The sequence below is a fragment of the Denticeps clupeoides genome, chromosome 15, assembly GCF_900700375.1.
Source record: "Denticeps clupeoides chromosome 15, fDenClu1.1, whole genome shotgun sequence".
Lineage (NCBI taxonomy): Eukaryota > Metazoa > Chordata > Actinopteri > Clupeiformes > Denticipitidae > Denticeps > Denticeps clupeoides.
The window spans coordinates 16,299,949-16,315,478 of NC_041721.1; the positions used below are offsets into that span (position 1 = coordinate 16,299,949).

General features: G+C 46.0%; 2 protein-coding genes across 20 annotated transcripts in view; both read right to left on the bottom strand.

Annotated features, from left to right (window-relative positions):
• LOC114764644 (probable ubiquitin carboxyl-terminal hydrolase FAF-X) overlaps positions 1 to 6,090 on the bottom strand; it is a 29,014-nt gene extending 22,924 nt beyond the window's left edge. Inside the window, exon 1 of one of the 5 annotated variants that reach the window (XM_028954432.1) lies at positions 6,037 to 6,090. The gene's annotated coding sequence lies outside the window, so the exon portion shown is untranslated. Of the gene's footprint in view, positions 1 to 2,259; positions 2,278 to 5,176; positions 5,192 to 5,553; positions 5,986 to 6,036 lie in introns of those variants that run through there. The other 4 variants (XM_028954431.1, XM_028954435.1, XM_028954434.1 and 1 more) reach the window with 4 other exon arrangements.
• Positions 6,091 to 7,002: 912 nt separating this feature from the next.
• The window catches only part of LOC114764356 (peripheral plasma membrane protein CASK-like), a 45,264-nt gene continuing 36,736 nt past the window's right edge, over positions 7,003 to 15,530 (bottom strand). For 2 of the 15 annotated variants that reach the window (XM_028953908.1, XM_028953906.1), the window contains 13 exons: positions 15,139 to 15,224; positions 14,556 to 14,624; positions 14,379 to 14,465; positions 13,959 to 13,994; positions 13,591 to 13,629; positions 12,842 to 13,038; positions 12,481 to 12,596; positions 10,830 to 10,910; positions 10,247 to 10,327; positions 9,954 to 10,156; positions 9,108 to 9,191; positions 8,894 to 8,920; positions 7,003 to 8,484 (listed from right to left, as the gene is read on the bottom strand). In XM_028953908.1, coding sequence (XP_028809741.1) covers positions 8,308 to 8,484; positions 8,894 to 8,920; positions 9,108 to 9,191; positions 9,954 to 10,156; positions 10,247 to 10,327; positions 10,830 to 10,910; positions 12,481 to 12,596; positions 12,842 to 13,038; positions 13,591 to 13,629; positions 13,959 to 13,994; positions 14,379 to 14,465; positions 14,556 to 14,624; positions 15,139 to 15,224 — 1,283 coding nt within the window. In that variant the 3' untranslated portion in view covers positions 7,003 to 8,307. The remainder of the gene's footprint in view (positions 8,485 to 8,893; positions 8,921 to 9,107; positions 9,192 to 9,953; positions 10,157 to 10,246; positions 10,328 to 10,829; positions 10,911 to 12,480; positions 12,597 to 12,841; positions 13,039 to 13,590; positions 13,630 to 13,958; positions 13,995 to 14,378; positions 14,466 to 14,555; positions 14,625 to 15,138; positions 15,225 to 15,530) is intronic. The other 13 variants (XM_028953915.1, XM_028953913.1, XM_028953920.1 and 10 more) reach the window with 11 other exon arrangements.

Consider the following 15,530-nt stretch of genomic DNA (forward strand, 5'->3'; position numbering starts at 1 on the left):
AAAAAAAAACCTGCAAATTTGGTAGGACTATTGTTCAAATGCTAGCATTTGAAGTTTAAAAAAAATAAAGCTTTCAGACCGAGAGCATCTAATGTGTCATAAAAAAGGCGCGGCCTCCCGACTCAAGTTACAGATCACCAGCAACGAGCAATGGCAGCCTGAAGCGGCACGAAACCGGCCCATGATGCCCTAGTCCTGAGCTGGATCCTGCTCCGGCCTTGATGCCTCGATGATGCCCCCAATTTCACAATGGAAAAATAAAGATTGATATGATAATTGTGTGCTTTTCTTGCTTTAAATGCTAATGAGGAGGAGAGCGGCCTATACAAGTGAGCAGGCTTTCGTGGAAATGACGTCCTCATCACCACTCACCAACCACAATGTTTGCCACAGACAGGATGTCGTGTCACCATTTTTCCAGAAAAAATTAAATAAACCCACTGGTTCTTCAGAGTCTCGCATTACAGAAAAAAAAAAAAAAAAAAAACACCGAGCAACTGCAATGCTTCACTCGGTCGGTGGAGTTCCTCTTTTAGGGGAGGGGTGGGGAAATCATGAGAAACGGGAGGTAACATCTCCCCTCATGACGACATAAGGGGAAAAATTCCAGATCAGACCGTCCGAGCTGCAGCTCTATGAACAGTGAATCAGAAATACCAAAGTACTCTTTACACCTATCGCCATTTCTAGCCACTGCAGGACCAGAGGACCCTGCTGATAAAATGTCTAACACACAAGCATAGTTTGCGGTCCTGTCGGTCCAAACAGAATTAAAACAATTATAATAGTAAAAATGTATTAAAAATCTAAATGTTGATATTTAATTGCTATTTCTTTTAATATTAGGACTTTAAGGAATGAAAACCTGAATGGAATTGCTCTTATTTGCTACCCCCCCCCCCCAAGAGACGAGCTGCACTGAGCCACAAGGCAACTCCCCAGGAGCAAGAGCCAAACGGGCTGCGGGACCATGCATTTCGCGAAACATACCCAGACACACCCACCCAGAGATCTCGCGGCTGTAACCAGAACCGGATCACGCGTACTTCCCCTGGTGCCACTACTTACAGCCAGGCAAACCGTCCCAGTGCTCGGCGTCACTGGTTCCCATACATACTGCAATATGAGCACAGAGAAATGTCAAGTAAAACCTAGCCACATTATTCAAACCCTTGACCGCTGAACTGAATAACACAGAGTACCTGGTTACCATGACACTGCTCAGCTGCCATCAGCATTTATCAGACGCCCTTATCCAGAGCGACTTACAATCAGTAGTGACAGGGACAGTCCCCCCTGGAGCAATTTAGGGTTAAGTGTCTTGCTCAGGGACACAATGGTAGTAAGTGGGATTTGAACCCGGTGTGTTACCCACTAGGCTACTACCACCCTGGTTATTCATCTAAATGACGGAGCAACACGATGAAAACTTCACAACTGCAGCTTACAGGTCAGTGCTGGCACGCACAAAAACACGATCACCGTTAAGAATGAATCATCGGACTAGCGTGGTGAGCAACTCATGGATGTGATGAACTAACAACTCGGGGATTAAACCTTATTAACCCTACGTGAAGTGGCAGGTAAAACTGAACCAAGCAAAGCCAGCCAGTTTATTATGTCAGGACTATAAACGGCAAATGACTTTAGTAACTGAGCAAGCACGCCTGCCACAGACAGCAAACCGAACTTCGAGTAACTTTCAAAAGCAAGGCTCAGAATCACATGTCATTTTTGGTTGGGACACACCCACTTACAGGTTTTGCATTCTTCGCACATTATTATAGGACAAGACTGAAGACACAGGACTCTGAAACAAAACTTATGAAGTTGATTATTTGTGTCGCTCCAAATCAGGGGGCTTTAGCTGCGATTGCAGCATTTCACACGGTTAAGTTTGAAAACCTGAAGGTTCGTGCCGAACACTTTGTGAAGGTAAAAAGAGGCGATTCATCAAACATACTTCACTTTCTCCTCGTACAACAAATACTAAACATGTTCCTCGTGTTGGATTCCTCAAAACGTCTCCATTTTAAGACTCCATAAGAGTCCAAACTTTTGACTGGTAGTGTGTGTGTGTGTGTGAAAACTTGTCCTCCAAGAGCACAGGAAAACGAGCAACCTATATCAAGCGCCATACGGGTGGGGAGTCCTCCGTATCCAAATTTGTGAAGAACATGCAGATCCTAGATTACACAATATTCACATACAACCATACAATTTTAAAAACGAGTAGTGATAACAGTGTGACGATAATACCTTTTTACTAATGTGGGTTTGTGTCGCCTTCTTTGACTCCGCCACCACCACACCACCAGCGGAACTACACCATCCTCCTGATGTGCAGGTGGCCCACGCCAAGACCACAACCAGCAGCATTACATTTACGGCATTTGGCAGACGCCCTTATCCAGAGCGACTTACAACGTGCTTTCAAGTTACCATCGATGAAGAGATCAATTCCGGGTCACTAGGACCCCAACTATGAATACATCTATTTAATTCACTCTGTTGTAGATTCTGTACACAAAAGTTCGACAACAAGAAAATTGCAATTTAATCTAAATATTCTTTAAAGAGGAAGGTCTTGAGCTGTCGTTTGAAGGTGCTCAGTGACTGAGCTGTTCTGACCTCGAGGGGAAGTTCATTCCACCACCGAGGGGCCAAGACGGAGAAGAGTCTAGATGAATGTCTTCCTTTTACCTTCAGAGATGGGGGACCAGGCGAGCAGTACTGGAGGCTCGGAGTATACGAGGTGCAGTGCGAGGTGTAATAAGGGCTGTGAGGTAGGATGGTGCTACTCCATGTTTGGCTTTGTAGGCCAGCATCAGTATTTTGAACCTGATGCGTGCAGCTACTGGGAGCCAGTGGAGGGAACGTAGCAGAGGGGTGGTGTGGGAGAACTTGGGAAGGTTGAAGATCAGTCGTGCTGCTGCATTTTGTATGAGTTGTAGAGGTTGGATGGTACATAGTGGTAGACCAGCTAGAAGGGAGTTGCAGTAGTCCAGTCTTGAGATTACTAAGGACTGAACCAGGATCTGGGTGGCCTGGGTTGACAGATAAGGGCGGATTCGTCTGATATTGTAGAGAAGGAATCTACATGAGCGGGAAAGATTGCTGATGTGAGTTGAGAAGGAGAGTTGGTTGTCTATTGTTACGCCAAGGTTGCGGGCTGTTGCAGAAGGAGAGAGCTGCGAGTTGTCTAGGTAAATAGCAAGATCCTGATGTGGTGAAGAATCTGCTGGAATGAATATTAGTTCAGTTTTGGTGGGATTGAGTTGGAGGTGATGGGCTGCCATCCAAGACGAGATGTCTGTTAGACATGCAGAGATTTTGGAAGCAGCATGAAGATCAGAGGGAGGAAAGGAGAAGAGGAGTTGTGTGTCGTCAGCATAGCAGTGGTAGGATAATCCATGTGAGGAAATGACCTCACCAAGTGATCTCGTGTAGAGGGAGAAAAGGAGAGGACCTAGCACCGAGCCTTGAGGGAGAGTCTACGTGTGGTAGAGGTAGATCCTTTCCAAGTCACTTGGTAAGATCGCTCATCAAGGTAGGAAGCAAACCACTGCCATGCTGAGCCCCGAATTCCAAGCCTCTTCAGGATTGACAAGAGAGTCTTGTGGTTAACGGTGTCAAATGCAGCAGATAGGTCAAGGAGAATAAGAACTGATGACAGTTTTGCCAATCTGGCTGCATGTAGCTGCTCGGTAACCGCCAAAAGGGCAGTCTCAGTGGAATGAGCTGTTCTCAAGCCAGACTGGTTAGGATCCAGGAGGTTGTTCTGTGATAAATGGAGTGATAGCTGGTTGTAGACACAGCGCTCAAGGATTTTGGATAGAAATGAGAGGAGGGAAACTGGTCTGTAATTGTTAATGTCTGTAGGATCAGCAGTGGGTTTCTTTAGGATTGGAAGAACCCTGGCTGTTTTGAAGGCGGATGGTACGTGGCCAGATGAGATTTAGCTGTTTATGATATAAGAAATGAAAGGGATGAGGTCAGGGGAGATAGTTTGAAACATTGCAGAAGGTATTGGATCTAGTGGACAGGTGGTTGGGTTGCCTGTGGATATAATCTGAATGATTTCATCAGATGTGATCTTAGAAAATTGCATCGACAGGAGGAGCGAAAGCGAACGGAGGAGGAACAAAAGGAACCTTGAGACGGCCTCACTTGGCATGCAACAGGTTTCAGCAGGACGCAGCATCCTTCGCTTGCATTTTGCATCTGAATGGCGCGATCTTGCACACTGCAGCTTCTTGTGAAGTCTTGACATTCCTGCCAGTTCGGCTGGAATATACGCCAAATACGATTAATCACAGACAAATGATTTTCATTGGAGTTTCGTTTCGCCAAATAATTTGGATTTTGTATATTAGGGCAACGTTATCGCTACGTTGACTAAACGAGTGACCCTTTGACAACCGCTACACTTGGCAGGCCACGCTGTGCCTGCGCCGCTTTTCCTTCCTGTAATACATACATGGCCATATTACATAAGAACCCAGGAACCAGGGAAGTGGCAGCAGATGTTATGAAGCATTTTAAAAAGTAGTAGAGGACCGGAGACTATAACACTCAAACAGAACCCTGGACGGAAAGTAAACAGGCCGCTCCACTTCCTCCCAGACACAAGCAGGAGGATGCTGCAGCGAAGACGCCGTGAAAAGGGGACCAGAGCCTCGCCAAAGGACCCCGTTTAGCCACGGACCGCGACCCCTGCAAAAGTAACGAGAACAATACTCCAGCAGCACAATACTCCATACTGCAGAAATATGATCATTTAGGACACGGCGACATCTCACATGTCGAACCAAACTGTGGTACAAGCAGGAAACAAATCCCCTTCCAACACGGAAAGAGAAGACAGTACAGCAAAAAAAAAAAAAAAAAAAAGGAGGAGGAGGAGGATAAATTAACCTCAAAATGAACCCAAATTGCAGTACAGCAGGGACTAGGGTTTGTAGTAAAGTGAGGGGAAAACACGTTAAGTTTGAGAAGTTTTTGGAGAAATTAGCCACCGCTAACCTAATAGCCACGTCAAGTGAAGCAGCAAAAACACGAAAAATCAACGCGCTGCAGTTTCATGGGAAAAGTAAATCTCTCCCGGAACTTTCCCAACGCGAACGGAGTCTGGCGAACGGCGGAGCGACTCGGGGTGAAGCGGACCGGGGCCTACCGCGCCGGCCGTGACAGCGCTCCAGCCGGGGCCTGCAGCCGCCGGCCCGTCACTCCGCCTCGGAAATGGCGCCACCACCGCCGCCCCGAGCCCCGCGGAGTGCCGCGGACACACGCCGCCCACGGACGGTCCCGCTCGGCCATTTTTGTGTCGGACTCGAGCGGAAGCGGGGACGCGTCCCGCACATCTTCATCAGAGCGCCGCGCAAGATCCCGGCCGGTCGGGGAAGTTCACGGTTAACGTTTTCGGCAGGACGCCATGCGGGAACGGGAGCTCGAAGCGCAGAAACCCGCTCCGGGAATCTTGACAGCGTGTCCGCCGCGGTTGGAACCGCCCGCCGCGGCCAGCGAGCCGGCAGCTCCCGCCGAGCGACTCACCAGAAACGAGCGTCCGCTTCACGCACGTCCACCCGTCCGGTGTCCGCGGGTCGACTGCGGAGCGAAACGTGCGCGTAATCCGAAGTAAAGCCGCCGGCTTGCGCGGTCACTTCTCTCCTTTTTGTCGCCTGCGTCACTCGCTCCGCTCGCGTCGGTTTAAGACCCGGCAGCAGCCGCCAGTGCCCCGTCGGCGGCGGCAGCTCGGCTCAATATGGCGGCGCTCTTTTATCCGCACACGCACCAGGGACGGAACCAGCGGCCGGGTCGCCGAAGCCGACGGCGGGGACGGAACGCTCGCGTCGGCAGATTCGGGACCGCGCTCCGCTTTGTTTTCGACTCCGGGGTGGAAGGAGGGGGCGCCGGTCGTCCGTCAGGAACCAGTCTGCGCCGCCTCCCGCGGTCACGGGGTTCCAGCCCCCTTCTTCCAGCAGACTAACGACATGTTACAGCGGCCGACGTGACGGGGGAAGGGGTAGAACTCACCTTTTACCCCCCGAGTCTACCTGTAAAACGCCCCCTGAAGGCTGGAAGATGAGCTCATCCTCCTCCTCTTCTTCATTACGTGCAGGGAACGCAAAACAGTCCACATACATATACATGTGTGTGTGTGTGTGTGTGTGTGTGTGTATATATATATATATATACACACACACACACTCACACGTGTATATAAGTATATATATATATGTATTGTATATAATAGGAAGAAAATCAACAACCTATGGGAACCTATGGGTATATAAATGCTGAATTTTACAATGTAGATTTTCGGACGCCACACTATATAAATACTATTGTAGAACGGACACACAACTCATTAAAAAAGGGGTTAAATGATATACAATAGTATAGTAATATACCGTAGCAAGCACTCGTTTGGAATACATGTTTTTCTCAATTCAGCTCAGGCCCAGAGGTTCGATATAGTCCTGATTCCGGCACCGCGTAGCTCTGTTTATCGATGACGTCATCCGGTGTAATTAAACACGCCCTCTGGCGGAACAGGGTGGTGGCGCCTCTGAATGTCCACTTTCTAATAAAAAAGTGAAGTGATTGTCATTGTGATGCACAGCACACGGTGCACACAGTAAAATTTGTCCTCTGCATTTAACCCATCACCCTGAGTGAGCAGTGGGCAGCCGTGTGTGGGGACCGCTAGGCCACCGCTGCCCCTATAGTTAAAGCTTACAGCGCCTGGTATTCCGGGGCAGTCTCCCATCCAAGTACTAACCAGGCTCAACCCTTCTTATCTTCCGAGATCAGGCGTTCTTTGGCTAGTATGGCCATACTATGATTCTAAGTCAGACCCACACTGTAGAAGGAGCAGATGAAGTGCATGAGTCCGAGTCCAAAGGCAGTTTACTTATATAACAATAATAATAAAAAAGAAAGGAGAGAATTCTAATACCGTCGTTTTGTCATTTCCAGAGGAAATTACACAGGGCAATGTGAAATGAAGAGTTGGTCATTTTACTGAGCTTATTCATGATTCTGCACACACAGAGTCCTCATTTCACTCGCAAAAAAATTTATGCACCATTGAAACATTTACACACAATTAAAAATCCCCATTTTTTATCTTCTTTCAGTAAACATAAAACAATAATAGTCGTAATACTTTTCCTTTTTTTTAAGGGGGTTTAAGACGACACATTTCTGAAATGACAGATCCAAGGAGCTCCCCTCCGCTATCCCAGTGCTAGCCAACCCGAGGACGAGTCAAATCAAGACAATTTACAAACACATCTCACTACACAGGGCTGGATTTAAAAACGGTCCATTCAGACGTTACCCAGAGTTTCGGGGACGATGTGCATAGGTCTCTTACGTCTTCCTCCCCAGCCTTGAGTAAGCTCCCCCCCTTTTTGTCATTTTTTTCCCTTTCATTTTTGTGAAAGGTCCTCCCTATTTCAGGGCTGAGCTTATCAGCTGGTCACGGAGGTCGGATATTGGTGACGCTGGTCAGGACCGCCTCCCCGCTTTTTCTTTATTTAGGAGGAGTTTCTTCTAGATAGAGAGACTGTGCTCTCTACTGTCTACTGTCCTGTTGTGCAAAACAGTTGTACAAGTAAAAGGTGGAAAAGAAAAAAAGAAAACAGAGGATTTCAAGTCCATTTAGTTCAATGGGAGCAGAGCTTTCCAATAAATATTGGGGAAAGGGCAGGTTCGGGAAGATTGTGGCATTGCCGATTTCAGTGTGCTTCTTTACCTCCGTTCTTTGACATGTGCGTGAACACGGTGGCATAATAATGCCTGAGTACGAGGAGGAGTACGCGTTAATCCTAACCTGAGGCATGAGGGTCAATTCAGGCCAAATGCCTGGGTGGGGCGCCCAGTGATGCCCACCTCGCACCCCTGGTCTGTCTGTGCTCATCATTGCTCTGAGACGTCGTCTCTTTATTTGTATATTTAAAAAAAAAACAAAAAAAAAAAAAAAAAAACGAACAAACTAAGAAACAGAAGCAACAAACAAAAAGTACAAAATGTCTGAGCCACCCAACCCCTAGCTATAAGTACAGGACCATATTTATTACTTTTTAATATTCATATTTATATGTATAGATATGTACAGATTCTATGCCCTCAGGCTGTCTTTCCTCTGAGCGATGAAGTCACAGTTCTGATATGGGCGTGGCGGGACAGGGATCCAATCGCCGGAGAGGTGCGATGGCCGGATGTCAGAAGAGAACCGGAGATGGGAGGATGGAGGAGGCAGGTGGGCGACGTGGCCCATCCCGATGTCCAGAGTCCAGCTTAGTACACCCAGGAGACGGGCACCCACTGGCCCGTGGTACTGACCAGGTTGATGGCCTCCTCCAGGAGCCGGATGGTGTCGTCAATCTCATTGTTTATGATGGTCTGGTCGAAGTAGTGGGCATAGGTTTTCTGCAGTGTCTCTGACTCCTTCTGGAGCCTCTGTAGGGACTCATCCTGGTCGGGGGCAGAATAAAGAAGAGTTTGTAAAATGAGACTAAAGCAGAAATGATACAATTGCGCTTCAAAAGACGTTTTTACAACCCCAATATATCTGAACTATGTTTCTGCTGTGTGTAGCACCGCTCAGAAAACTAAAAACAGAGACGACTTTATGTATGAAGACAAGAATAAGAGCGTCTTGGTAAAATATAATAATAATCATTTTTTTCTACAGGTATGTAAAATAGATTTGGAAAACAAAAGTGGATTAGATCTGAGGCACTACAAACATTAGAAACAGATTTAGTTATTTACATTGGAGTTTCACCCTATATGGATTTCACCTTTCAGGACGGGAAGGGAAAAAAAAAAAAAAAAAACCCACTAACTATATGGTGTACACATCACAATATCCAGTACTTACAGGCAGTTTCCTGCACCACCTGGGCAGCTGAGTGCAATGAGAGGGAATGTGCAACAACAACAACAAAAATCAACTCAAAACCGAGAGACATGCAAAAAGACAAAGGCCAAATAAGAAAAGCAGCAGCAGGCTGGACTCGGTGACAAGTGGGTTGCAGGTGACAGGACAGGACAGGAAATGGTTTAGCAAGTAATGCTTGACAGAGATGACTTACATCGTTCAATCCAGGGGTGATGGTTGGTGCAGCGATGAAGACGACGTAAGGAGCGAACTCAGCAGTCCGCAGGACCTTCAGAGCCTTTGAGGAAAATAGTTCATCAGCAGGTCAAACAGGATTCTAAACCAAAACATCACAAGGCTAGGTACTCTATCCCTTATGAAGGCATTAGGGGTGTTGAAATTAATTTTGAAATGATTATACCATAATGACATTGCTTGGCGGTTTCCTGGCAGCGCTATAAAAATTCTTGTTTAAAAGTCGTGCCGGTAGTGACTGTGACTGCCTGATCCTCGGTGGCCTTGTGCTCACACCGTGGTCAAAGTTGAAATACGTTGTACTTTTTTGCGTTTGTCTTACCGGGAGTTTAGAAAACCATGCATATTTTTTGCGACGAGTCCCGCAGAAAAGTTGAGCTCAATTGGCTTTTTTTATTTTTTTTTAAGAAGAAGAACCGTAAAGCTCGGGACGAGTGTAGCGCATGACACGTTCGGTCTGAAAGCGGTTTTAGATTTGCACCAATGAGCAGGTAAAAAGGTTGGCGCTCAGGCCGTGCTTACCTGACGCCACAGACGTCAGAACCAGGCCGTTTCTGGTATTTGTGGTGTAAGGTGAGCTCAGCCTGAATGGCGATGGTTTTTCTGCTCATTTTGCCAATTGACCTTGACTCATGTATTTGAAAACACCATGTGAAATAAATGTAATGATAATCGAGGAGTTGATATTCGTAATCAAATCGAATCGTGAGGCAGTGAAGGGTCACACCTCTAGACACTTGACAGTTACAGAAAGTGATGTCAGTGGGGAAAAAAAAACCAAAAACACACAAGACACCAGACATACCTGCGGCTCCACATCGAGGATGGCGATCATACCCTGCTCATGGATCTTTCGGATGGTCTCCAGGCGTGTGCCGTACATGGCGTCCTCATGACTGCCGTACTCCAGGTAATCGTTGTTGGAGATGTCTTGCATCATTTGGTCATGGGTTACAAAGTAGTAGTTCTTGCCGTTCTCCTCGTCTTTCTTTGGAGGTCTGGTTGTGTCTGGGTTATCAATTAACACAGTTGGGATCAGAGTTAAATTCCACACCAACACCACCATGTCTAGCTTCCCTCCAAGCCTTGTTAGCTTACGTGGAATAGGGTAGGCAAATCGGTCTGGATGTTTGGTGATGAGGGTGTTCTTGATATGCCGTCGACCTACGCCATGAGCGCCTGTGCAGATCGAATAAGGTTTTGTAAGTCGTCAAAGTCCACTGTCATCTGACTATATACAAATACACAGAGAGATGAGATTGCGAAGCTTTGGAGATTCACAGTGTGCAAGGAGACATCTTAAAAAATAATACACAACACAAAAACCTCACAAGGGACATGTTGGACATTGTGCACTGACCCATAAAACAGGAGAAAAACTAGACAGACCAGGCAGATAAGTAGCAGCAATGAGTGTATGTGGTATATGATATGCTATGACAATAATGGCAGTAGTAGTGATATGTTAATTATATGACAACCATAACATAGCAGCATAGTGTGAGGTAGTAAGAGATTAAAGATTAAAGTGGAGAGTGCAGTACTGATGTTCAGTTTGGAAAGGAGAAAAAAAATCATCTGTAGGTGGTTTAGTGTTTCATATGTAATTGAGGTGATGTGGATGATCCTAGGTCATCCAAAGATCTTATCAAATAATATCTGCAAAATGACTTGGGCCTACCCAACAAGACAAGTGTTTTCCTCTTGAAGGCCGGCAGCTTCACCACCTCCTCGTACGTGACCAGATCTAGTTGATCAAACACTGTAACAGGGCAGAGATGGTGGATGTGAGTGTGTGTCTTCTGTAATGGTGGAAATGGTGTAATACATGCGAAGCAGACCACGTTTATGGAGTCACCAATAACATCTCTTCTGATAAATGAACTTCTGTGGCCACTATAGTGCGGTGTGTGAATGAGAATGCATTCAAAGTGTAGTTTCACATTAACAATAATACAATATGCCATGTTGAGAATACAATACAAAAACACATCAATACAGCACACAGGGAAACATTTTGCAATAAAAACACAACATGGACACAGCTGTGGACACCGGTTAATAATGTTAAAAAGTGAGCAGAGAAACCAAAGAAATAAACAGCAGGAGCCTGTCAGTCATTTAGTTGGTTACTTACATGCAACGAGAGCCCATTGGGAAGGGGACAGCATGAAAAATTGGACAAGGGAGCAAAGGGTGGGGGGAGTGGGAAGGTACAGAAATCAGTAAAAAAATTAACCAAAAAGAAAAAAAAAAAGACACCACAGCAATTGTGGGGGAACCACTGTTGAACACACACATACTGCACAGTTTAATTGTTAGTTACAGAGAAAGACATGCACAGAGAGGAATAGAGGGTTTGCTGCAAATGGATGACACTATAAAACATTTAGCCTGAAGTTAGGATTATTTATTTAAGATTATGGGAAATTGGGAAATAACAGACTTTTCTTATCTTAGGTTTGAAAAAGATGATTGAACAAGAGACTGTTCATCTGCAATATCCTAAAATCAAATGCTAACCATAGTTGCCATGGTTTCCAAACAGATAGGGCAGGATTGGCAAGTTAGGGAGTTCCTGAAATACGTCCCTGAACTATTTCAGCTCCCTGCTATTTATGAAATACAAAATTCAGACTCAATTCAAGTTCCAGAATGAAGATAAGCAGTTTAAAAGGGATCACTACTGAAATGATGCAGTGATCATCTGTGGTAATTGTACAGATTAACAGATAGAACACAAGCCTTGTTTTCAGAGGTGCATGTAGCCCCTATCTCATTAAATAAGAGCTATTGTGTTTTTTCTTCCCTAGATTCATACAGTAAAAGGAAGTTGTGTTGAACTGGCCACGGGTCATCTACCAGAAATTAATTCGAACTCTTACTGTGCCTACAACACCCAGGACATATAGATTAATCTTGCTCTAGTGGAATTGAAAGTGTAATTAGTGAAGAGTCAGATCAATTACAATACACAGTGAATAAAACTGAATAAAACTCGAGAGACCCATGAGGCTGATCTGGGGTCAGAGCACGCAAGCGTCCGTTTTTCATAATAAGATAATGCAGAAAGTGGGACGCTAGGCGCAGAGAGGATTAGTGTTGACCTGCAGCATCACAGGCTGCTGGAGCACACTGCCAGCATCAGGCGTGTGTGTGTGTGTGTGTGTGTGTGTGTGTGTGAGAGAGAGAACAAGCACATTTGTGCCACTTGGCATGATATTTGGCATAATAGAGAAAAACGAGACAAACGTGACGTGAAATAAGAACACTCCCGATCAAGGCCATTTTTAAAGAAAGAGACTTCCAGCTTCATGTTGTGGCGGTCGTACCTGCGTTGTGCTTGGCCAGGTACTTGTCTTTATACTGTTTCTTTTTCTTTCCAAACCATGTGCAGCTGGCCTGTTGTTCCTGTTTGGTTTTCTCCATGGCGATACAGGCAACACGCCTATGGGCCAAGCAGAACACCAATGCTAATTTCAGCCTCAAACAACTACTATAAAAGAAAGCTCCCCGCAAAATTTGATACAGCAAAACAAAATTGCAAAGGGTGATGGGGTTAAACAAACAAATATTAATAATGTTACGTTATACAGTAAATCAGTGTATGCACTCTTATGCTTTACCATGTAACTCTTTTACCACAATACTGAAAAGCAAAATCAAAAGAGAAAGAAGGCCCTCTCCCCCCACCACTCCTGCAGCTCTGGTGACGGGATCAGGCCGGCGGTGCCGTTCTTCGTGTTCTCCAGCTTCCCCTGCCACCAGTTGTGGTCATCCTTGCTGATGATCTGAATGATGTCACCGACCCGGAAGCGGATACCGGCCTCTTTGCAGGGGATGAGGTCGTCCTTGGAAGGGTCGTACTCGAACTGGGCGCGTACATAAATCTGGGGACACACACAAAGATGTGTTTAATCAGCGTGATGAAAATAACTTTTATTTTAATGCAAGTAGACGGGGGGGGGGGGGGGGGGGGGGGGGGGGGGGGGGGGGGGAAAGAGCAAGAAAAAAGTGAGAGAGAACAAGATAACGTCAAGAGGAATGGGTTTAGCAAACCAGGCATGAGGGACCGCCCTGGTCGCTCTGTCCAGAGAAAGGGGCAGAAGCAGCAAATCAGAACATCCACACAAGCAGCGCGACCGTCCACCGTCAAACCTCCAATCAGCAGCCAGCCTGTGGCTGCAGGGCCAATGGAACAAGCAGTCTCAACCAACAGAGCCAATCAAGAGTACCGAGGGGGGGGCAAGAGGACGTAGTAACAGCTAAAAGAATATGGCTAAGCGACTGACCAACTGAGCGATGTGGATAGAACCGGGGAACAACGATGGGCAAGAAAGGGAGGGGGAAAAAAAAAAAAAATAATAATGCTCTTGCGTGGAATCACTCACAACAATGGTTCGGGGGTAAACTACAGCTACGGGGACTCTGAGCAAGCTTACCTTATTGGACATTTTATCCTTGATTGAAGGTCTGGTGATCTACGGGTTTGAAAGCAATCACACACATCATGCAGTAAAAATGAACGAAACATCAGTGGCGAGGACATGGGGGCGGGGCGACGAGGTGACAGCGCTACTGGGACTACGACCGAATGGCACAGCGGTGGGACGGAACAGGCAGCTATGACAGGGGGCCCAAGGGAGAACTCCCCCATGGTCCAGGGTGAAGTTTGTCTATTGAGCGTGACGGGATCTCTCACACATAGAGAAAGCCAGAAACTCTCATTCTTTCACACACACACATACAGGTTAGGATGAGGAGGAGTCGGTAGTGTTAGCCACAGATTATAGCGTTAAGCAGTACTCACCTGCCGGCCTTTCGGCTGGATGGTAGATGGCAGGTCCTGCAGAAGACAAAAACAGGATTGCTCCTTTTTAAACAGTTATGTACACCACACACAATTTTCCAACGCGTTATTCGTTTTAGTTGTTCACAGCTTTCACCATGAGGTGGCACTAAAGTCGCTGTGGACCATGGAAATAGAACAGGAAATGAGGAGAGTGACTTGAGATTAATAGAACTACTTCCTGATTTTTTTTCTACTTTCTGAAGCAGATTAAGGGACACAAAATACCAATAAGAACGAAGTAAAGTAACAAAATATGTGATGTGGATTAATTCAAGTCATAATCCAGTCTCAATAATAAATTGGTGTAATATTATATTGTATTCTAATAATCTAAGGAATCGGAATCCGTTGCGGGTGCGACAGGGGAGAGACTCATACCAGTATAGAGCTGGTGACGCTCGCGTGGCCGTTGGCAGGGGACTGTCGGCTGAGGGTGGGAGACTCCTTCTGCAGGGACAGTGTGGACTGTGAACCGTTTACAAGTCAGTCACGAAAAGTCATGAAAAAAACAACAACAAAAAACCCCACCATAGACAGCTAGAATTTGTGGCTTACCTCGCAGGAGAGGGACTGTGAGCGGTAGCTGGGGACAATCTTAAACGTGATGCTGCCTCTCATCTCCCTCTGCCGAGAAAAAACCACAAAGGCCGGCACATCAATGACAAAACCATCTTTACAAATATACATTTATTTATTGTCACAGCCTGCCCACAAAGCTTTCTGACTCTCACCAACATTTACAAAAGGGCAATATTGCGAAAAATGATAATGATATACTTTGTCATATCGAACGTCTCAATTTTTTAATCACTAACATGCAAAAACCTCTAGTCTGAGGTGAAATGCATTTTATATTTTCTACATATTGCTATTATGTTCCAATGAACCGATTGCAGTCTTCAAAGTTACCATAACTCTAGTTTCCGGGATGTTTTATTCAAATTACAGGTGCTGTCACAGAGATCAGGGAGCCGCTATACAGAGATAGAGCTGAATTTCAAAAAGATCGTCAATTGAGATCGCAAAATCGCCGAGCCCTAGCACTTGACATGTACAAGCGTCTGCTCTCTCCCGTCTTTTGGGCCCTGGTGGAAATAAGATGTCAGATGCTCATTTAAAACCACTGTGTTGTTCTCACCAGCATCTTCTGCAGCTGCTCCACAGTCTGATTGGCCACGCTGATTCCGTTGATCTCACGGATCTCATCCCCTACGTGTAGCGTCCCTGCAGAGGGAGCCCAGACAAATTATTAGCACTACAGCATAAACCAGTCCAGAGCTGTCATTTTTAGTGGGTTTTTCCTTCTGGAACTAAGTAATCGGTATCTCATCTTGATGCCCGAACTGGAAAACAAACTTCACAGTCACAGTGTATGGTCTCATGCTTCATAACTCGGTGCTGCAGAAACGTGTAAATGTCCCGAGCTGAGACGGTGACTCAGGCGTCATCAAGCTTTTTACATCAGGGAAACATTTCGGGGGGGTCGGGGAAACACCCGTCTCGTGTCCTCAGACATGAAAAGAACAGTGA